The sequence below is a fragment of the Antedon mediterranea genome, chromosome 1 (genome assembly GCF_964355755.1).
Source record: "Antedon mediterranea chromosome 1, ecAntMedi1.1, whole genome shotgun sequence".
Classification (NCBI taxonomy): domain Eukaryota; kingdom Metazoa; phylum Echinodermata; class Crinoidea; order Comatulida; family Antedonidae; genus Antedon; species Antedon mediterranea.
In genome coordinates this window covers 28,905,353-28,930,651 of record NC_092670.1, presented here as the reverse complement: position 1 = coordinate 28,930,651, position 25,299 = coordinate 28,905,353, and the positions used below count along the sequence as shown (strand labels likewise).

General features: G+C 34.5%; 2 protein-coding genes across 3 annotated transcripts in view; both read left to right on the top strand.

The window, feature by feature from the left end:
• The first annotated feature begins 8,139 nt into the window (after nucleotides 1-8,139).
• Nucleotides 8,140-9,672, top strand: LOC140043783 (uncharacterized). The gene has a single exon (XM_072088262.1). It carries the CDS (start codon nucleotides 8,140-8,142, stop codon nucleotides 9,670-9,672), a length of 1,533 nt encoding a protein of 510 aa, XP_071944363.1.
• Nucleotides 9,673-21,572: 11,900 nt separating this feature from the next.
• The window catches only part of LOC140063619 (uncharacterized), a 31,978-nt gene continuing 28,251 nt past the window's right edge, over nucleotides 21,573-25,299 (top strand). For both annotated transcript variants that reach the window (XM_072110039.1, XM_072110040.1), the window contains exon 1: nucleotides 21,573-21,685. The gene's annotated coding sequence lies outside the window, so the exon portion shown is untranslated. The remainder of the gene's footprint in view (nucleotides 21,686-25,299) is intronic.

Genomic DNA, 25,299 nt, shown 5'->3' with positions numbered 1-25,299 from the left:
CCACCTGAACCGTATAATTTGTATACCTTTTACTGTAGGCCTAGTAACCCTACCACATTGTAGTTCTTGTATAACAAAATGATTATCTTTACTCGTTTATTACAATGATAATATTAATAATATTTCTAATTCGTCAGATAACGCATTGTACCTATACCACCAGGATCTCGAAAACTAAACACCGTCTTCAATCAAATAATGTATATAATAAACATTAATTCTTGGTCCTCTCCTTTTGTCATGTTTTTGCAAATGGATACAAAATCCAATGCTGGGAGTCTAAAAATATTGTATCCCCGTAACAGATTATACCCTTCCAGTATCTATATACACCAAGGGATACAATATATCACGGTCGACTGTATAGAAAAGGTACCCCCGTGACAGATTGAACACCCTATAACAGTTTAAAAACTATCTATTATAGAGGGTGCAATATATTACGGACCGTCTAGAATATTAGGTACCCCCGTGACAGATTGCACCCTCTATATTATAACAGTTAATAACTATCTAATATGCAGTTTGTCCACCAGTGGGAGTTTTTGACTTTTTTAACTAAATAATTTTGTCTAGGTGTGAGGTGATCGTGTATTTGAGCTTGGATGGGGAGGGGGGGGGGGGGTTATATTTGGTCGATAATGTTGAACGGAGGGGTGGGAGGGGGTATGGTGTGAATGGATATGCCTACATCGTGTGTAACTGTAACAGTGTCCGCCAGAGAGAGCTTTTAAGGGCATCTTTACATTAATTTATATTTACATTATATGGATCAATTATAAATTATAACAGGCAACAGGTAGGCCTACGTTATACATAAACATCAGATAAGCCGTTGATTTCATCGCCCAAAAACGTGCCAATATTTGTTATAACGTAAAAGATAGCCCAACTATCCACAAAAGATAGAGTTGATTAAATTACAATATTCTGTCACCGAAAAAAATATGATATACATTTAATTTTTTTAATGTGATAGGTCTACTTCCAGACGGTGACAAATTATGAGTCTTCACTATACATCGTACCGTTTTTGAATGTCCGTTTAAAAATAGCAGAGAAATGCAGTTTGTTTTAATAGGCTTAGGCTAATTTGTCCACCTGGACACCTGGCCTAAGTTCTTTTTTAACTAATAATGTGTCTGGTTGTGTTTAATTGAGCTTGGATAGAGAGGGGGAGAGAGTTCATGTTTGGTCAATATGTTGAACGGAGGGGGAGGGGTGTTGGTATGGTGTGAAGGGATAAGCCTACACCTTGTGTAACTGAATTGTCCGCCAGAGAGAGTTTAAGGGCATCTTTACATAAATTTGTATTTAGTACATTTATATAGATCAATTACAAATTATAGCAACAGGTACGTTCTATTATAAACATCAGATATGCCGTTGATGTCATCGCGCCCAACCGTTTACGTTTATTTATCAATGTTAATTTAACGTTGAAATCCAGTCGATTTTGGTTAAAATGATATGTTTTCAATGTTGAAAAAAGATTGAAAGTAGGTAGTTTTTTAAACAATATTTTCATCATTGAATAGAGGTTATAAATTATGCTTTCATGTTTTAACCCCTTTACAGTATTACGTTTCTTTAGAAATCTCTTTTCAACGTTAATTTAACGTTAAAATCGAGTTGGCATTTTTGGTTAAAATGACAACATGTTTTCATCATTGAATAAAGGTTGAAATTATGTTTTCATGTTTTAACTCCATTACAGTATTACGTTTCTATATCAATCTCATTTCAACGATAAAAAACGTTATAATCGAGCTGGCTTTTAGTTAGAATGGCAACATGATTTGAATTGAACATTGTGTTACGTTTATAACACAATATAATGTTAACGTTAATTCAACGTTAAAATTCAGTTGGCATTTTTGGTTAAAATGACAACATGTTTTCAACATTGAATAAAGGTTGAAATTACATTGTGTTAACGCCATATTACATTTGTTTTTCAATCTTATTTCAACGTTAAGTTAAAGATGTATTGTCCCTTTGACGAATTCAACAAACAAATTTTATTTAAAAAAATTAATATTTCGAAAAAAAGTTGGTCATTTTGAAGTATCATAATAGTTTTAACTTTCACCAAAAATTAGTCGAAAAAAGTTGATTTAAAATTAAAACAAAACAGTAGACACAAGTATGAATATTTTCATAACCCAATTTATCCATTTTCACTAACTTAACCTTATTTTTGCATGCAGATGTCATTTGTCCATTCGTCTACAAGCCTTTTGTTTTACTATTACAAATGTCTTAATTAAATGCACTGTGTTGTGATTCCACACATCTATTTTAACAAGGCTTTTTCTTGAGATCTGTTTTTAAAGCTGTATGTACTGTGAAACAATAAAATTGATATGAAAAATTAATATGATTTTGAAATTATGAAGAATCAGATATACAGTAATTCGGTAAATAATGGTCAATGTAGTACACATTAGTATAACAATAATAGTATAATAATATGCTGCGCAGGAGGCCCGGCCTAGCTATGCTAGTTAATAATAATAGTATTATATGCAAAGGATGGCCACCGGCGACGGTTTTGTGAGATTCCGCTGATTAGGCCGAAAATAATATGGTATACATAAATAAATCTGATTGGTTTTTAGGCCTACCTTGTGTGATGTCTCCTTTCTTTTAAGGATGTTATAGTTTTGATGTTATTTTTTAATGTATTCATCATGTGAAGATCTAAGATGGGATAAACCGCCTGCAAGAAACAGGTTAGATTCACAGAATATTCTACTGATAACAATATTGTAGGCCTAGGCCTATATAAAAACCGAACGCAATTTACTTACAGAAACAAAGTACATATAATTTTTCCCTCTAAAATAATGGTATCGTCAGGAATATGTTCCACCTGGCAGACATATTAATAATGTAGATATTAATATCGAAACACCGAACATTTATAGCATCCTACCAGATGAACTTAACAATGAACAAAACCTCGATATACATCCTCAAGCCCCAAAGCGACAAACAAAACACCGAAGAGGAGGTAGAAAGAAAAGGAACAAGGCCAACAGCCATTAAGTCGCGTGCTACAATGCATAGTGATACCGGACCGACAGAGAGACCGACAGACCGACAGACAGACCGACCGACCGACCGACATAGTGAACTATACTGACCGAAATTACTGAACATGTTTAAAAATGTTGAAATGTTTAAAAACATTTTTTTTAAAAATTTACACGTGCGTAGCCTGTCACTTTTGACGTGCTCGTATAACGTAATTTCGAGTTGAAAAGTAAGTCAAGAAAACAGAAATCGGGCAAAAAGAGTGCGCAATAACATTTAACGCGCAGTGCGCGCGCAAAAATATGCGCACTCATGGCAATTTTGTAAACGCTTAAAATTGCCTGAAACGTACTCTTATTTCATCGAAAATAAATTTTGAAAATTTTAAGCGCGCGTACGCATGCGTTACATGCGCTACGCACGTAATTGTATTGCCATATGATGATTTATGCCCTGAAATTTATGAGTACCAAATTTTATTAAATTGTGATTCATGGTTGTGAAGATATGATTACAAACGTGATTCGTTAAATCATGCGTAGACCGCGTAATTTTTTATTGCGCACCGTGAAAACATAACCACATCGATTCCTGGCCATAAGGAATATACTGTGAAAAATCGACCTAGCGATAGAAAGCGATGAAACGCATAGTGATACCGGACCGACAGACCGACCGACAGACCGACATACCGACAGACCGACCGACCGACCGACATAGTGAACTATAGAGTCGCTTCCACGCGACTAAAAATGTACTTGTAGGTAAAAATAGCCGAAATATATGTTTTAATAATATTAACTGCTTAAGCAAACATAGGATTTATGAAATTCAAAAGTTTATATATAGTAAGAGTATTGATATACTTGGTATTGCTGAATAGTCCAGTCAATCTAGTGATATTTAGAGGTAAACCCACCACAAATTACAATAGTAACGAAACATTGATTTTTTCATTCCAAATGTAGTTTATAATGACATATTAAAAGTCACCGAAAATTGAAGCATTGGAACACTTTATTTTTTACGTAATCTCAACAACTATATAGCGATTTTATTCCGTAAATATTTTTGGGGTAGGGGGTAACATTTATGCCCATAACTTGTGGTTTTTTAATCCAATCTCAATAATCTTGATATCAATGTGTAGAATATATATGTCTTTCTAATATGCAATTTAAAAAACCAAAATACAACACCTATTTATATAACTAGAGGTCAAAAGGTTATTGACCTTTTACAAAAACTCATTTTTTTCCATAAAAAAAATGATTAACTGTAATATCGTATGCCATAATTGTGGATGCATTTAATCAAAATTGTGTTTTTTCTGTACCTATCGATATATAGAATAGGAAACATGATGTTAACTAGAAGAATTTTTAAAAGTAATGATGTACTATTCTTATTGAAATTGATTCTTGATCAAATGTAATGTAAACAATTTTGTGGTAGGGGGTAGCGTTTATGCCTATAATCCATTGTTTTATAACCATATCTAAATAGCTTTAGTACCAATGTGTATAGTATATATATCCTACTAATATACATTAAAAAAACAATTAATACAACAGTTATACGTAACTAGAGGTCAAAAGGTCATTGACCTTTTACAAAAACTCAAATTTTTCCTAACAAAATTATTAACTGCAATGTCTTATTCCATAATTGCCGATGCATTTGATGAAACTTGTGTTTAGAGGTAACATTTATGCCTGCCAATAAAATCTAAATAACTACAAATGTGTATAATATGTATTTCTTACTCTAAAAACTAATTGATACAACAGTTGTTATGTAACTATAGAGGTCAGTGACCTTTTACGAAAACTCAAATTTTCTTAAAATAGCGTAAAACTAAATTATGTTTATTTATATATTGGAAGTATTTGGTGCAAATAATGTTTTTCCTGTACCTATTGTATCGTCATGAAATAGGAAAAATGATGCTAGCTAGAAGAACATTGGAATTCATTAGCGGTATGTACTATTGCTGATTAATTAATGAGTCTTGAAATTTGGAATCAACTCATGATTTACGCCTAGTATAGATAGATTTTTGATGATTTTAGTATCAACGAATGTACGTAATGACAAGTATTGGATCTCCCCAGGGTTGCGTCCTCTCTCCTCTCCTGTATATTATATACACGGATGACTATCGCAGCAAACAGGACAATAGTCATCTTGTCAAATTTGCTGACGACACTGTCTTGCTGTCTCTCCTTAAAAATTCACAGGACGGCCATGGTTCCGCATTAGATGGAAGTGAATGTGACCAAAACCAAGGAGATGATTGTAGATTTTAGGAAGGAGAAAGGACGCAGCCCTCTGGTAGCCCTCATAAATGACGAACCAGCAAAATTGTCCATTCCTTTAAATACCTAGGACAATCTCAGCTGGGAATTAAATACAGAGGCAATAGTAAAGAAAGGGCACCAGAGACTTTATCTGTTAAGGAAGCTGAACCATTTTAATGTCGATAAAGTAATTCTCAGGGTTTTTTATAATTCCTTTATTGAGAACGTTTTAACTGTTTTACTTTATATGCTGGTTTTTTAGTCTTAGGGTAAAAAATTCTAAAAAATGTTAACCATGCCTTGTTCAGTGATTTCGAGCTCATGCCTCATGGGCGTCGCTTTCGATGCCTGGCATGTAGAACACACCGTAAAAGAAATTCTGTTTTGCCAGTTGCCACCCGACTCTTAAATTCTTGAACTTTGACTCTTGTTATATTGTACTGTGTATTGTGATATTTTTGTATATTTTGTAAGATCATTTTAATCCAGACCTTTTTATTTGAATTGCCCCGTGTGGGATGATATTGTTTAATCCTTCAAATAGAAAAGGACTCACAACTATGTCATCAGTATCACTTTCTTGTTCGGGTATCAGTACAGTGCAATGCCGTTGCATTCACCACATGTAGTTATAGTTACCCCTGAAGGCTTCAAGGAGATACTCAGGTGCTGGCTTTAAGTCTGTGTGTAGAGGAACCATGTTTCCATCATCTGATCTTCCATCCCCAATCTTCGGTACACATATCAACCCCACTCCATTGCTAAAAGATAACTTGAACTTGAACTTGAACATGATGTTATGTACCTTGGTTGTGGTACGATTATGAAGTTATATATGCAAGGTTGTACTTGTAGATGGGATGGAGTCAAAGGCATTCCACGTTCTCCAGGTCGTCTATTGTACAGACACACTAAATCATTTTCTCTAGCAACCAGAATGTCATCCTTTGTAGCTTGTTTGCATCTGAAGACTACAGCATAATGTCAGAAATAAGTGCAATGACAAGCTTTTTTTAGAGCCACTTGTTTTCCAATTCCAAAAACTCTGTATGTTTTGTCACCAGTATCGCATGAGCAAACAGAAGGTTATCACAGATGTCTCTCAAAAGTACTGTTTGAGCCAGTTTGATAGTCCAGCATCTCAGTTCCAGTCTAAAGAATATCACAAGATGTTTTAAATGCTTGATTGCAGAGGAGCACTAGATAGATCCGTGTCATCGGATAATGACAGATGTTTTCCTGTTTGCTGATTCAATGGTTTTTTGTACTATCCGAAATAACATCTGCATCAGCAGCTGCATTCACTCATTGCCATTTTATTCAAGTACGGGTACTAATTACGAAGATTTATAAATTGTCGTTTGTTACAGAAAGTGATCCTATTTTGTGGAACATGTCACTGGTAAAATGTACAGGGATACTACCACCTGACCCGCCTTACCATGTGCGCCATCTTTGGTGGATGAGCCGCTTTCATAATCATCAAAGACTATGATGGCAGATCGCATCAAGTCTCTACACTATTCCATGGAATGCTGTGCAGTAGAGCACTACCATCTAGAATGTAGGCCTATCGGACATCATTCAGTGAGTTGGATATGTTAGACTATTCATTGTTTCCACATGGCATCATGTTGGTTTATTAGCTGAAAGTATTGTAAGTTGGTTGTTTCAAAAAGTGCTGGTGGATAACAAAGTTCATGTTCAAAAACTTCCTTGTTGTCACCTCGAGTCTCCTCTGGAACTGTAGGATCGATGCACACATATTTGCCTGTATGTACTTTATTGCCAGGATCTTGAATACATTGCAAGACTTTCTGGCCTAACATCCGTCCAAAATATTCAATGCTTAATACCACATTGCCAATATTCCGAGTCACCTGCAGTAACTCCCGTGTCAATGGTATGAAGTCCAAATGGATTTTCCAATTGCTATTGTGTTCCTGACGTGTGGCCAAAGTTCTTATGTTGGCCGCTGCTGGAGTAACGCCCTGATACTATTGCGAGGCATTACATTCAACGCAGATTTGGTCTGGATGTACTCATTCCTAAATCTCTTGTCAAACCTCTGGTTTTCTTTGAGGCTTTTCATAGAAACCTTTTCAATCACCAGGTCTGTTGACAATCCAGCCCAGATGGTCCGAACGTCATACAACATGGAGGTCATTGTCAAACTGCTGTTGAACATCTTTGTATTTCTACTGGTTAAAAAATCGTTAAAATACTTACACATCCCAATATAAATACTGTAACCATGGCAACACAAATGCCATCTGGAAAAAAATGGAATGTAGATCATTCAGAAGCAACAGCAACAGGAACTCATCTGCATCTTCAGCTGGTCATGTGTATCGCTTTGGACTGAAATGTTCACCCCAGGGTATCCCTGTGTGTATACCATTGTTGTTTAGAGCGAAAACAACATTTTTAGCTAAAATTGACACATTATGTTGTGTTTTTCCGCAAAAATGACATGCTAAATAAAATGTTTTGACTATAAGTTTGATATCACTGAATAGGAAATTTAATAAACTTTCGGATGACATAAATCACACTTGTATATAATGTATTTCAAATGGTTAAATATATGTAATTAATGGGGCATATTAATTTTGACTTAAAATGACCTTTATTGACCTCTGACCCCTTGACCCAATGCTTGGATTTTCGGTGACTTTTAGTATGTCGTTCTACACTTTATATGGAATTCAAAAATACTTACTTTGTTACTATTGCAATTTGTGGTGGGTATATCATTAGATTGACTGGACTAGAAACACACTTAAAAGAGAGCAACGCAATGTCTATTAAAGGTTATAACTGGGTTGGGAAAGAACGTAACGGAAAGAAGGGGGGTGGTATTGGGTTATTCCTATCAGACAAAATAGTGGTTACATCTGAAAATATTTTAAACTGTATAGATGATGATTTTGAAAGATTATGGGTAAAAGTTAGCGTAGATAAGGTACCATTATATATTTGTGTTGCATATTTCCCGGTCCAGGGAGTAAACAATGATTTGACTGACGATCTATACGCCCAACTGCTCTCTGAAATAATTAGAATTGAAGAGAAGGAAATGAATCCTCTTATTCTACTTCTAGATGATTTTAACGCACGGATTGGTGACTCCATATATAACGGAGACCCCGTAATAAACTCAAATGGAGAAAGGCTAATACAATTTGCTAAAAACGCTAATTTAACTAACCTTAATAGTACTATTTTTTGTGAAGGTAAAATAACATGGCAAAGAAATAATCAACAAAGCACGATAGACTACATGTTATACTCAAAATCCTTAGTAAATTATGTAAATAAACTAATTATTGATGAGCATAGACAATTTAGTTTTGGGAGTGACCATTGTGTGTTATGGTTAACACTAAATAATCTTAACATAAGTAATCAACAGACAAGTAATCAAAATATACCAATTTGGGATATTAAACATAACCAAGATTATTCCTTTTATCAACAAAAAGTTGAAGAAAAATTTAATGACTGGAATGTTAGTAATGAAACGAATATCAATACTACATGGGATTTTTGGAAAAAAACAATTATCGAGGCAGCCACTGAAGGTATCGGAATTAGACATGTAAATAATAAAAACAAACCATGGTTTGACAAAGAGATAGACGATGCCATCAAAAAAAGGAAAATTGCGTCGCGAGAACACAGAACATGGGTTAAAAATAATAAAATTACTAATAGGAACTGTACTTATAATAATAACAAAAATAATACTATGAATTATGATAATGGCGTTACACTGTGGGAGCATTATAAAGAGACACAGAAACATGTTAAGCAACTTGTTGCACAGAAAACCTCAGAAAAACGTGTCAGCAAATCTATTGAAATTGCAAACAAAGGTGGTAAATCTTGTAAAGACTTTTGGAAAGTGCTAAAAGGCAATACAAATAACAGTAAAAATATTCAATGTATTAAATCAAGAGACTCTGGTGAAAACATTGCCGAAAAAGAGAAAATGAATGAGGTTGTAAACGATTACTGGGAAAATCTTGGCAAAACCAATATGAATCTTAATGATTGCGGTACTTACCTTACAAGCCGTTTTGTTAATAATATTAGAAATCAAACAAAAACAAATTGTACATATGCTAAAGATGTTGACGAAAATTGTTTGTATGATGTTAAGATTGATTATGATATTGTAAAAGAGGCTATCCTAATGGCAAAGAATAATAGGTCACCAGGTCTAGATAATATAACAAATGAATCAATTAAGAATGGTGGCGACAAATTAATTAGACCTATTTTTACAAATTTTAAAACTAGAACAAATACCAAGCGAGTGGAATATTAGTGTAATTGTTCCTATTTACAAAAAAGGGGATCGCAATGATCTCAATAATTATCGAGGGATATCGTTAACCTCTTGTATATCCAAAATTTTTAATAGGATAGTTGCCAAAAATATCTCTCTCTGTATCTTGAAGACAATGCTATTCTTTCGGAAGTCCAGGGAGGCTTTCGACCTTCGTATAGATGCGAAGATCCTATCTTTGTTTTAAAGAGTATAGCAACTTGTCGCTTACAACAGGGTAAGCATACATACATGGCCTTCTTGGACTTCCGAAAAGCATTTGATAGTGTATGGAGAGACGACTTAATGAAATCAATTTGGAATACAGGAATAAGAGGAAAGGTATGGAGGATGATTGATAAGCTTTATGCTAATGTTAAAGGTAAAGTCTCCTCTTGTATAATGGATACAGATATTTTTGATATTGATCAAGGAGTAAAACAAGGGTGCGTTTTATCACCTGTTCTATTTAGCATCTACATAAATGAGTTAACCAAAATGTTAAGATCCAATGATATAGGTATTAGAGTGAATGATACATGGATGGGTAGCCTTCTTTGGGATGATGATTTTGTATTATTAGCTAACAATGAACTGGAAATGAAAAGAATGTTAGACCTTGCAGGAAATTTTGCTAAGGAATGGAAATTATGTTTTAATTTTGAAAAGTCAAATATACTGATAACTGGTAAACGTGTTCATAAAGTAAGACAATGGAAATTAGGTAATGGTTTTATATCTGAAACTGAATCATATAAATATCTCGGTGTACATATTTCTCGTAAATTAAATGACCATATACAAATTGAGAATGTTATAAAAAAAGGTCAAAAATTAATAGCGTATGTTAAATCAATTATCAGTAGCTTTGATAACTTTAACAGAGTATATTATGGGGATACTCTGTGGAGATCGATAGTTCTCCCATCCATCAACTATGGTTGTTCAGTATGGTGCTGTTTAAGTAGAATAGATATAGATAAATTGCGTCTCCAGCTGCTCCAAATGGCACGTTATATCTTAAAAGCACCTCGAAATACACATTGTGCCGCCTTATATGGAGAGCTTGGTTGGTCTCCAATTAACGAGATCCATAACGCTCTTCGTATGAAATACTTCCATAGAATTATAAAGATGGAAAACTATCGATGGCCAAAAATTAAGTTTATTGGAATGCTACAACTTAATTGTGAATTTAAAGACTTAAGGTATAAGTTTCTATCTTGTATAAACGATATTCTCTTGAAGTGTAATTGTGATTCCAAAATATTTTCACTACTCTCTCAAATTATAAAGAAGTCTACTTTCCAATTTCTGAAATCTTAAGAAAACTTAACTCTATAATGATAGATGAATGGAGAATTGAATTACAAAATAAATCAAGTCTCCAAATCTATGAAACATTAAAATCAGAACATGGACTTGAAAACTACTTAATTGATAAAACTAATTTTGAAGGTGCTGCATTAAAATTTAAAGCTCGTTCAAATACTCTACCTTTGAATGATAGAACTGCAAATTGGAATATTGATAATAATAAAAAATGTAAATTATTATATATTATTATTATTATTATTCTCATGAAAATGACAAACTTAAATATATTTTGGGATACTCAGATAATTTAATCGATGAAGAGTGTGAAAATATTTTGGATAGTTTTTGTAAAAGGAATGGAAAAAAATGCTAAAAAACAAGCATGGAAATTTCGAAATGATTCACTGAATTCCATGACTCAATAACTATGTTATCTACATTGCTACATTAAGTAAATTGAAAAGGGGTGGGTGAGGGGGTTGGTGGGTTTACGTAATAACCTGTGTTTAGTCAGGTGATTTTATTTAATACACTTTTACTATATTTTGTTTTGTATTCATTTGTGTAAAGTAATGATCTACTGTATGTATCGATGTAAATTAGGGGGTGGGGGTAGGATAGGGGTTGATAGTTGCTTTTGCCTTTTTACTTTTCTGTTAATTGTTATATTTTATATTGTTATTGTAAAGGATGCACCTTTTTGCTAAGTGTGCCACCGATCTAAAGGTGTAATTCCAAATAAATAAATAAATTAAACAAGAAATATTTCTTACAAAAAACGCCGCGTAACTTGTTGACTGGACAGTTGTAAGAACAGTCTTCATTAATCTAATATAATAGGTCGGCCAATCAAAACGCAAGTGAACAATTGGGACTTTACTTGTGATTTATGTCATTGGCCTGTCAGCACAGTCGTTTCTTTCTATAATTAAACGCACAAACTTGTATTGGGAATAATGTATGTGGTTATTACTATCGCATTTAGGTATTGATAATAATAAAAATATGGCTTTTGAATATATAATTACTGTCTGTAGAATAACATTTATACATTTTCGGTTCGCGATGAAAAGTTATATGAATGGATTTGTAATAATTATTTATAATAATAGTATGGGTTGTATTATTGCTAAGCTATCACCAAATCGCGTTATAACATTATTTCTCAGGGTTTTTTGCACCATTGATCAATACCAAACGCGTATCGGTATTATAGTTTTTAATGAATCATTACATTAATAAAAATACCCAATTAAATCAATCGCGTCAGTCCAATTCCGACTTATGTTTCGATCACATAGTTCTGTGTCTACACTGTCCCAACTAGTTTAACCAAAAAAGTGTGATGTGCCCAAATATGGTAGTGATATGCCCGATTATCGTAGTGATATGACATCGTCATGTCTATATAATATGGGCACATCATATTTAGTTTGATAGTATAGACAGAGCTTAAGGATTATATTTAAAAAATGTTTTCTTACATTTTGAACGGAAGTATTTATATGTTTATAAGCCCAATTTTCCAGCCTTAATTTTACATTTTGAAAAAAAGTATTTATTTGTTTATAAGCCCAATTTTCCAGTCTTAATTTTACATTTTTTAAAAAAAGTATTTTATTTGTTGGTAAGCCCAATTGTGCAGTCTTATTTTACATTTTGAACGAAAGTATTTATTTGTTGATAAGCCCAATTTTGCAGTCTTATTTTACATTTTAAACGAAAGTATTTATTTGTTGATAAGCCGAATTTTCCAGTTTAATAATAATGACCCTTCCACCACAGTGCTTATACCATATACATTTTATATGATATTGACCGTGGGTTCTTTACGCCTCTGATGCATTTGTTTTTATTGTACATTTTTAATAAATTATTATGTTTAGGCCTAATCACACCCAATTTAATGAAACGGTCAGATTCCGATTTCAATTGAACGAAAGTAGTACTGTATTTATTATTCATTGATAAGCCAAGGGTCCCATGGCGTTAGCCGATATCTTGAGCATTTGACTCTTGTGTCAACCTGTAACACAAATCATTTTTCAAAATCTAAAGAAAGAAACACGTCTTTTTTGTGAGTGATACACTATGGATATGCCCACGGAAATAATATGTGGACATTACAAACAATCATAGGCCTACAGTAACAAACATAACATGGCTAATAAGCATAACATTCAGACTTGTTTGTTTTCTAGTGGATTTTTATTTACTTTAGCATGTAGAATAAAACTATAAGTAACAGTGGCTATATTAATAATTATACTGATTATCCTTGATGTTATCGCGTCTAATAATAAAATATTTTGTTGTTGATAAGCCCAATTTTTCAGCCTTGATTTTACATTTTGAACGAAAGTATTTATTTGTTGATAAGCCCAATTTTGCAGTCTTAATAATGACCCTTCCACAGTGCATTTTACATGATATTGACCGAGGGTTTTTACGCCTCTATAGCCACTGATCAATACCATAATTAATGTACTTTTTTAAATGAATATGGAAATGTTTCAACATACCCAATTAAAAAAAACGGTCCGTTTTCGAGTTCAATCTTTTGATTAGAGAGGTTAGAGTTTCATTTTGAACGAAAGTATTTATTTGATTGATAAGCCAAATTTCTAGTCCTAATGATTTGAGATTCAACGGGTTTTGCTTTCAATTGTATAATAATATATTTATATATCACTTGCACTGATGAAGGGCTAGTGTTGCCCGAAAGCTCTGCTAACTTTTCTGGCTGTTTACTTTATCGTTTTGATTTAGCTTTTCGCTTTTTATTTTTGTATCTCCATTGAGATCCAGCCACTGATACCCACAGCATTGTCATTTTTTTCAGTAATTTGCCTTTGGATTTATATATATATATATATAAATATAATATTAAGTATAATTATGAATTCACCAACACTTTCAGGCCCGGGGCCGAGTTTGTGTAGACCAGACTTCCATGCACAGCCACATGTTAAGGAATATGAATCTCTTTATGATTTTAATATGGTTCGAAATGATATTACACAACAACGATTAGACAGCAACTGCGCAAGAGTCCAACTAATAAAATCGGAATGATCAATTAATGATTAATTATTAATTGAACATTTACCGTAAAGTTCCTATGTAAAAGGGTCCTACAAAAAAACGAAGCTATAGCTTTTTTATGCAGGATCCCTGTTCTCAGTTGTACTGTAATTATGATGTACTGTAATTGATGACTAAATAAATGTGGAATAAATGAAATGAAATAAGGCCCATACACTAGGACGATAACGATCGACGATAAATAGACAAATGTGCATTTTTAATACATAAACCAAAAGAAATATAAACAATTCCTTTGATGAAAATTATATTTTCACACGTCCAATCAAATGACGTCATGATTAGTAAGACCAATAATATCGTGACAATACACCGATTTTATTGTTTTTATTTATCATGACGTCATTTGATTGGAATTTGAAAAACAATATTTTTATCAAAGACAGCATAAATGATTATCCTATAGGTCTAGAACGAAAACCTTTCTAATTTCTTTTGGTTTATGTAAAAAAAATGCATGCTATATATTTATCGTCCGTCGTTATCGTCATAGTGTAATCATGGAGGTATAATACCTCCATGGTGTAATTGGGCCTTTATACAAAAAAAATAAATTGATTACGAAGTTACATGTCATTTTCACCTATCACCAAAAAACTAACCTTTTCAAAACTAATTAATTGTTACGAAGCCAATTTATATTATATATTTCATTAAAACTGAACTTTACGGTAAATGAAGAGTAGGCCTAAGTATCAGTTAATATGAATAATATAACTAGTAGGTCTATGAACTTGCGTCCAGACACAGAACTGTGACATTACTATCATAAATGTTGAAACCACTTATAAAACCTTTTTTTTAAAGAAAATATAATTGTGTTAGGAGAAGGCTAATAAATAAATAGATAATGTACAAACCTTTTTCTGGATTAATTAATGGAGCAGGCGTTCCTAATAATCTGCTGCTGCTACCTAGACTGATTGTTCACCTTCTGACGATAATTGATTGGACCCCCCACGGCATCTGATAACCAACAAAAAATTTACGAGGACTGTTTCAATGATTTAATATCTGACGGCGTATTATTATAACATTGGCCTAGATTGACAGTCAAAGAAAGTCATTGTAAATACTGTATACCTCCCTTTATGTTGACAGAGCCAAAATAAAGTTTTGACCATTATCGAATGATTTATTTGACAGTGACTTATTATAATACCGGCCTGGTTGACAGCAAAAACGAAGTTATTGTTTATTGATCAAGATTTTACAGATTTCCGTCTACATCTCAATAATACTGTATTATCAGCAAAGGCTTTCATATAGACTCTCTTCTCCCAGACGTTTTTTGGGTCCAGCAGCTACCTATAAATTATAGTCGAGTTTCCAAATTCACAAAACTGTCAGTCCTACCGCTATGAAACAGCTTATTAATGAATGTGTCCTCCTGGGACATAGCTGGCTAGAGCCGCGGCGCGAAAAACCGCCTTGGAGACATTACAGAAACAAAGTACAGATATTTTCCCTCTAAAAAAAATGGTATCGTCGAGAATATGTTCCCCTGGCGGACATACCGCCTGGTAGACATACCGCATGGCAGACAGTCTGCAGCAGGATCTCTATCGAGGGAATTCAGGAAGTAGCCGGCCAAGCAGCCACAGGAGGCGGGGGGGGGGGGGGCGATTTTTTTTTTCGTACATAAGTTGGGGACCCCTTCATGAAACGTCACAAAATAAACATGAATAATTCATCAGTTAAATTTGTTGTTCCGTGTGCACCCAAGCGTATAGCAACAAGAAGTGATTACACAACTGCGATACGATACTTTCTACAGTAGGCCTAGGATTATAAGTAAATTCACGTGATTGCCTTCGCGCACTCTTCTTCACACAAAATGTGTCGAGTCGAGGCTAATCGACAGCTAGGCAAGACATTAAACTAAGTAGTAATTCATTGGACATAGCCCAAAGAAAGCTTAGACCCACAAGAATAAAGAATGTGTATAATTTGTGTACTGTATTTTTTTAATTCTGCTATTTTATTATCAAACAATATGCATGTACTCAAAGGAACTTTAAAAATGTGCGTATATGAACACATGAGATGGGAAGATTTGACCCACGAGAATAAAAATGTATTTTTGTGTAATGTTTATTGTTTAATTTTGCTGACTTATTACTCGGATTGTGTCATACCAAAGATAGTTACACTATAGTGTAACTATCTTTGGTCATACCTAACACACACACGTCACACACACCCACACAGCTACTACTAGAATAGACATGGGTTTAGAGACTAATAATTAGGCCTAATAGTATTAATAGAAACTATAGTTTTAACACGTAATTCTTTAGTAAAAAATTATATTAAAAACACCATAAACTAAAGGCTGATTATTTCGACAATCCAGGGAGTTGTTATTAATAACAACTCCCTGGACAATCCACACAAAACGCCGCTATTCTTCTATGAAATCGCACGCCGCAACAACAGCGGAGATAGGCCTAGAATCGTACCGCACTTGTGTAATCACTTCTTGTTGCTATACGCTTGGGTGCACACGGAACAAGAAAATTTAACTGATGAATTATTCATGTTTATTTTGTGACGTTTCACGAGGGGGTCCCCAACTTATGTACGAAAAAAAAAAATCGCAGGCGGGGGATTAGGCTACACGATATACACGGATACGCAGTAAAATCGCCGTTGTTAGGATTCCGACACCGGAACTCAACTGCCCACCGTTAGGGAATCCGACACGCTATTGCGCATGCCCAAAGCTCTGGGAAGTGAATTATAGCTTGCACCAAAGAATATATATCACAAGAATGAGTATTCCGCGATTTTTGCATGAGAAATTTGTAACAGAGAGCTCCAGTGAGTGATGTCCGCCCTCATAAGGGCGGATGTATACATACTAAATAAGACTTGATTTAATAGATATTATACATGTCACATTAAATAGAATTATGATAATAGTTTTTGAAATTGTAAACTATTTTATAATACATATTAATTAACAAACTAGTGTACATTCACTTTTACAGACAATTATTTACTATCATGCTAAGTTAGTTCACAAAAAAGGCCTAACACAGGATCTCTATCGAGGGAATTCAGGAAGTAGCCGGCCAAGCAGCCACAGATCTTAAATACCACTTATTCTTCGATGATCTTGAAATCCATAATGAATTTAAAATTACACCAAATCAATTGACCCATGATGTATACGAATTAGCAAGTATTTTTTTCGACAAACATTGTAACATTTTTCTGACCATGGCTTGGAACACACAAAATGATATATATACAATACAATTCCTTCTCAAACTTAATTTATTCATTTTCTTAATATTTAATCTGTCTTAGTTTTCTTAAATTTTTTTTTTGTAATTTTGTTCTTATGTCTAATTTCTTGTTTTGTATTTATATTTAAGTGTGTAGGCCTATGTATTATTTTTCACTGTAAACTTGTTGCACATCTCATTGAGATGTGCAACAAGTTCAGTTCAGTTCAGTTCAGCAACACCAAAAATCAACGAATCGTTACTCACACGGCCTATTCTTTACCATTGCCGTGTACTACTCTACGCCCGGTAAATTAAGTATTGTTTTTATGATATAAATTAGTATAAAATACATGTTATTAATAGGACAAAATGTTAAATGTCATTAACATTTATTTGTTTTACCAGAAACAAGTTAAATATAGGAATATTATTAAACTATCCTTCGTGAAAACGCGTAAACACCAACACGCCCGGTCACGCTATCGTATGTAGCGCCCGGTTGATAAAGCAAACTGTTTATACGGCAGTTTTTACTAAATAAATTGCATAAAACGAACAATTAAATATCCAAATAGTATTTAACATGATGTTGGCATGTAGTTGATAACATTTTTTATCATGAAAATACTACCGGTGGTCCAGCCTTTGATTAGTGAAACCGTCACAAAAAGTTGTATACATCCCAGATACATCCACACTTATGGCGGCGCCCTACCACATGGACAATATTACTGTAACAGGGAAAATCGCGGATTACTCTTTCTTGTGATAATAATAATAATATTTATTTGGAACAACACTTTTTTAACAGTGGCACACATGCGTAGATGGTGCGTCCATACCAATTACAAAATTCAATACAAAAACAATGAAAAATAAAAACTGAAACGAAAATAAAACATATTTGAGATAATGACATAAAATTTGACTCGACGCTATTACAAAACTTATTTACAAACTAAAACTACACTAATATACAACTACTAATTTTGCAACAGCAATGGAAAAGAAAACACTTTTTTTTTTAAAATAAAACAGTTCAAAGTTGTAATACAATTGCATTTCTTAATTTCCAAGCACGGCTTGTGTACATTTTACAATGTATGTACAGCATAAATGTCGTGAGAGTTATTTTTGTGGAATAACGTGCTTCCTAGGACATATTGAACCTTAATAGATAGGTCACCAGAAATAAAATTTACCCAAGTATCTACACAATTTATTGCAATAAGTTTATGTTGAAGTGTTTGTAATTCTTCCATTCTAATACAATGTAACTTATTACAAATAAACAGGAAATGTTTAACATCTTCTTCACCTGACCCACAAACCTTACACTTGTCATTTAGATTATCAATGTTCCACTTATTTGTAATTTTTCCAAGTGGTAAAGTGTTTGAACGAAGTTTAAATTTTAAACTTGAGCCATAAAAATCTGTTTTATCCAGTAGGTAAGGTTCTAGGCTAGGTGACTCTTTTATCAAAGAGTAATCAAGCAAAGATGATTTTCTTAATACTTCTTGTTTCCAAAAAGTAGAATACGATTGTTTAATTGTATTTTCAAATGGCTTGACCCAGTTTATATCAATATCAGTACCTGTACATATATCATTAAGAATGGCATTGAAATCGAACTTAATATAATCACAAGTTTTTTCAAATTCATTAATAAATTGGTACCTTGAATTAAAATTCTTATGTGTAATAATTGTGTTTAATATAAGTTTTGGCCAACGATACATTTCCATACACATAACATTTCTTATATATTTTGCTTTAAAAATATCCTGAGTTACTTTAATTGGTTGCCAACCTAGATCGCCATAAAGTGCCTCTTTTGCAGTGCTTCTACTCGCTTTAAGAATTGTTCGCGCCATTTGTAATTGAAGAGACTCAATCCTTTGTATGTCTTTAGTATTTGTATTGACACATACAGCACAAGCATAGTTAATAGTCGGAAGGCCGATACTTCTCCAAAGGATATCTCCATATACAACACGATCAAAATTGTTGAGTCTATCTATAATAGATTTAATGTACGCAATGATCCTATTGCCCTTTTTAATAACTTGATTGATGTGGAAATTGTCTTTTATTTAGATTTCTAGAAATGTATACACCAAGATACTTATATGTTTCAACTTCAGATATAAAAGTATCCCCCAATTTCCAAAGTTTTTCGCTATTCAGATTCTGGCCTATTATCAAAACATTTGACTTTTCACTATTAAAATTAAATTTCCATTTTTTAGCAAATAAGGATACTAAATCTAACATTTTATTGAGTTCTTTTTCGCTATCTGCTAAAAGTACGATATCGTCGGCCCAAAAAAGGCTACTACCAAGGCAGATATCGTGTATGCGCACACCTAACGCGTGTTCTCGTAATAATTTAGTGAGTTCGTTCATTATTATGCAAAACAGGGTTGGGGAAAGGACACACCCTTGCTTAACACCTTCTTCTATATCAAAAGACTGTGTTTCAATGTCACCAAATCTTACTTGCCCCTTAACATTGTCGTACAAGCTACTTATAATATTCCATAATCTACCACGAATTCCAATATTCCATATTGCCATTAGCAATCCATCTCTCCATACGCTATCAAATGCTTTTTTTATGTCAAGGAATGCTAAGTAAGTCTTCTTGCCTTCCGCAAGTCGGCAACTAGCAATGTTTTTAAGAGTGAAAATGTGGTCTTCACATCTTCGGTGGGGTCTAAACCCTCCCTGAACTTCTGAAAGGGTATTGTTTTCTTCTAAGAAGTCTGAAACTGTGTAATGTACAACTCTATTGAATATTTTAGAAACGCAAGATGTTAAAGATATTCCTCTAAAGTTATTTAGGTCCCTTCTATCACCCTTTTTATATATTGGTACAACAATGGTACTATTCCATTCCGACGGTACTTTTTCAAGACTAACAATTTTTTTGAATAGTGATAACATTAAAGACCCCTTCCCTGCAATTTTGGACGTTTTTTGGAAAATAATACATATATATCACTTTAAAAACATTAAACCATGTCATTCCTTGTCTTAAATGTACGTTTTATGGTAAATTATGATAAAAAGTGAGAAACAATGCACTACCTAAGTAGCTCGCGGCGATCGACCTCTCGTGGACGGTCTTAGGCCTAGCCTAGCTAGGCTTAGTTTTGTAGGCCTAGCTGGTAAACATCGATAACGTACGAACATCGTACGCTAGCTATATACCTAGCCTGACGTTGTATAGTTGCTGCATTAATTGTCTTTCTATTTTTGCCAGACTCCGTTGATACAAATTGGGGAAAACCCGGTATTTTCGCTGAAAAGTTAGGAGTCTTCCATTTGTTTTGGCTTCACGATCGATCGAAAAGTGGGCGAATTACAGGTGAAAAACAAAAATATCAATACGCGCGCAATGCATTTTGGGATTTATAGCGGGCCGCTATAATTATTAGAATCGATTTATTTTTCACATTTTTAACCGTTTAAAGACGAAAAAAGTTATCGCAATAGGACCATGTAGTATTATTTTTACATTAAATATAGTTTGTGATCTTAAATTAGATCTCAAAAACGTAGGGAATGGGGCTTTAATCTATTTAAAATCGTCCCACCGTTTTTAAGTAATTCATTAGATATATTGTCAGAACCAGCAGATTTGTTGTTTTTTGATTGGTAGATAGCAGATTTAACTATATCTAATGTGAGTTTAATGTTAACTATTGATTTGGTGCTATCCTCAACATTTTGCCTACAGTCATTATTTATTTTAAGGTTATTAACGAAATTGACTGTCTCTATATAATCTTTATCATACTCGGAATTTAAATTTCTATTCATCTTTCCTAGTGTACTCCAATACTCTAAGACGGTATAGTTCATTTTATTTCGGTCACAAGTTATTTCATTAGTGCCCGGTATTTTTAGGCATTGTACAGTGTCATTTTTGCGCGTATTTCCTTTAAACACTTTCCAAAAGTCACGGCAATTACGACCACCGTAAGATATATATTCTTTGATCTAGGCTAGTTCGCCGTTTGGCGCAGCTATGAAATGATCCATCGCTGTTGATATAAGTATAGAGTCGCCCCGATTACCTCGCTCTGGGCATGCGCAATAGCGTGTCGGATTCCCTAACGGTGGGCAGTTGAGTTCCGGTGCCGGAATCCTAAACCACGGCGAATACTTAAGCTCGGCTAAAGGCATCCTCTCCTATTCCTATATTCTAGTGGGGGAGTCTACGGAGTACAAGCTTGGATGTAAGCCTAGCTAGTAGGCCAAACGGAAAACTAATCCAGAGAGCAGTCCTCAACTAGGCCTAGGCTACCACCAGCCAACCTATCTTTGGCCTAGCCTAGGAGTAGATGGTAATTGATTTCAAATCATTTTCGATCTTGAATTAGGCTAGGCATATCCTAGGCCTAGGCCTCCTCTAGCTAGGCCTAGTAGGCCTAGCTAGCTAGTTAGGGCCTAGGCCTAGTCCCCTATATAGGCCTGCTAGGCCTAGGGCCAGGCCTAGATAAAAATAACAGGCGTAGGCCTAACCTAAGGCTAGGGCATCTACCATATGGCTCGCTAGGTCTAGACGAGGCTATCCTTACGACAATATATGTTGATTTAACGCATGGATGTTTGACTATAAAAAAAATGCACTTGTCAATTGTATGTAGCCTACTAGGTATACAACCCCCCGGAAGAGGTGTGTCATGGGTGCGTCATTTTTTACAAAGTTGCCGGTCTCAAAGGCAATGCATATATGTCAACTTTAGTCAATAATGACTGCTGTTAGATTCTCGGAGAAATCAAATTTTTAACTTGATTTTTACCAGTTTCTGAAAGCATTAATTTGTAATAGTACATATTAATGAGCAACATGTGGCTACTCTCTGGTTAAGATATGTTGTTACAAAAGGTATTCGGTAGTATTAAATGTTATTTAGGTGTTTAGTAAGTAGGGTCCCACTTTTAGGCCAATTATTGTTTATATACTTTTTGTGGTTATTAATATCTGGTTTTTAAATGTGTTTTGAAAACTAAACATTTTGGGCAATTGGGAATTTCACAAGAAATTTTTTACAAAATAACACTGAGTAAGGTATTGTATGTATAATATCCCTGTCAATGTCATCTGCACTGCCTGACCATGGAGGAAATAGCCTGGCTTTTCTTGGCAGTAATTAATTAAATATGTAAAAGAATCCTGAAATCTGAGATGCCCTATTATTCTCTGTAACTAATTAAATTAAGTTTAAATTTGTTTGCATCACAAGCATTTTAGTCCGGTGGCAGGGAAAAAAACCAAAAAAATTGTTGTGATTAAGAGTCAAATGTCAATATTGACCAATCATAGAACGTACCTATAAAACCAAATAAAAACTAATATTTAACAAAAAATGGATGTTTTCTCACGCAATGTAAAAGATTACCTTCCATATTGAATGTAAATATGTGTATTTCTAACAATTTGATACTAAATTTAAGTTTCTACGACCTGTACTTACAGAGATAAGAAGATGCCCTGGTATGTATGTCAAAGGTCAGAAATGTCATTTCCGGTCATTTTTTACTAAAATGTTTCATTAGACTGAATATGAATGTATACCTTCTGAACATTTTGAGACCAAAATTTACTCGCTGTGACCAGTGGTTGCCGAGATACAAATACCTATTTGTGTTTATTCATATAACCCCTGGCCTTGACCTTTTGACCTTTTGTAACATTTTTCAAAATGTGTAACAAATAACTAAATGTATATTTCGAACAATTTGAGCCCAAATTCAAGTCACTACGGCCAATAGTTACGGAGATACAGAAATGCCCTGGTTTATGGGTCAAAGGTCAGAAATGGCATTTCCGGTCATTTTCGACTAAAATGTTTCATTAGACTGAATATAAATATGTATACCTTCTGATTAATTTAAGACCAAAATTACCTCGCTGTGACCAGTGGTTGTCGAGATTTAAGGACATAGTGGTGTTTGATTTTATAACCTTAGACCCTGACCTTTTGACCTTTCGCCACATTTTCAAAATGTGTAACCAAGCCAAAAATGATTGTTTGACCACCCTAAACCAATTTCTGAAGTCAAATTCTCTGGACCTCAAAGTGCATACGAAAGTTGATCTAGCTACTAGAGTAATATAAACCTTCCAAATTTATAATTTCTAGGCATGCATTAATTATCAAATTTTCCAGAACATTCTGGTATCATGCTGCACTCTCGAAGCACAGGTGGTTTTTTTAAACTTTTCTAGACTCCGCAGTGTTCTCCCCAGGATTCATAGCAAGCGCCACGCTTCGGCCCCCCCCCCCCCCCGAAGGGGGGGGGGGGGGCATTCCGACACTAAGTACTTGAGTCACAGCCCCACCATGGTTGGGGCTGTGGCGAAGCGATTTTTAGTAATTTACACCCTAGATGGCCGGAAATGGTACTCTCGCACATAACATTTATGTTGAATGACACCTCTGGTTTGGCCGGAAATAACACTTATAGCGCGCTAGCAAACAACCCCAAGCCCCAATGAAAAAAATAGGCCTAATCTATTAGCCTACTCATCAGTAGGACAACTCTAGTTGGCCGGAAACGAAACTTTATAGCGCACTAGCAAACAGTAAAACCATCGTAGCATACTTTTTCCGCCAGTAAACATACGCGAAGAAAAATTTTTGCGTTCATTACGAACGTCAGGGGGAAGCCCCAATGAAAAAAATAGGCCTAATCTATTAGCCTACTCATCAGTAGGACAACTCTAGTTGGCCGGAAACGAAACTTTATAGCACACTAGCAAACAGTAAAACCATCGTAGCATACTTTTTCCGCCAGTAAACATACGCGATAAAAAAATATTTTTGCGTTCAATACGATTACGAACGTCAAGGGGAATTCCCCGATGAAATAAAACTAGGCCTACTCATGAGTAGGACAACTCTGTAGTTGGCCGGAAAAACACTTCATAGCGCGCTAGCAAACCGCACGATCGTAGCCTGCTTTTTCCGCCGGTAAACATACGCGATAAGAAACATTTTTTGCGTTCATTACGAACGTCAAGGGAAAAAAAAAAAAATGCCTACTCTTCAGTAGGACAACTCTGTAGTTGGCCGGAAAGGACACTTCATAGCGCGCTAGCAAACAGCCCGATTGAGCCTACTTTTCCGCAGGTAAACACTGTACGCGATAATGGCGGGTAAACATATGCGATAAAAAAACATTTTTTGCGTTCAAATACAAACATCGGGGGCAAGTCCCGATGAAATAAAACTAGGCCTACTCATTAGTAAGACACCTCTAGTTGCCCGGAAATAAGACTTCATAGCGCACTAGGAAATAGGAAAACATTCGAAAGAGAGACATGGCAGTAACAAAACACGTGCTTACATCTTTCGGCGGCGGCCGGTGAAAGCACCATGTGACATACAGTATCGCAGTACTGATATCACAATACCATGTGACATCCCTTGTCACTCGACTTTCTCACGAAGTAGGGCCTAAAACATTCTAGCACCGATGTACAAATGTACCTTAAGTTAAGTAAAATAAGACTTTAGCGCACTACCAAATAGGAAAACGATCGTAGTCTTCTTGGACTTGAATGTATTATACGATCAAAGCAGCTAGCATTTAATTGCGCCTAGAAATCATTTGATGACGTGCGTATGTTACCGAGGAAAGAGTAAATCCCACCGATAGAGTCGATTAATTAAGTGTGAATGTGATATTGAAAATAATATCATCGATATTTATTTTTAATACACATAACATTTTTACAAGAAAAACAATACAATCAATCATTTACTTTATTTACAATATACAAGTTACTACATTTTAGACAACAGCCAAATACTAGAGATCGAAAGAGAGACATGGCAGTAACAAAACACGTGTTTACATCTCTCGGCGGCGGCCGGTGAAAGCGAGTCTCAGTTGTTTAACACTTTGTTACGCAGTCTTTTGTTTTTCGTCTAGTGGTCATGTCACGTGT

What these genes read in the sequence shown, in the direction of transcription:
- LOC140043783 (XM_072088262.1), top strand. Translation starts at nt 8,140, where the DNA reads ATGTCTATTAAAGGTTATAACTGGGTTGGGAAAGAACGTAACGGAAAG.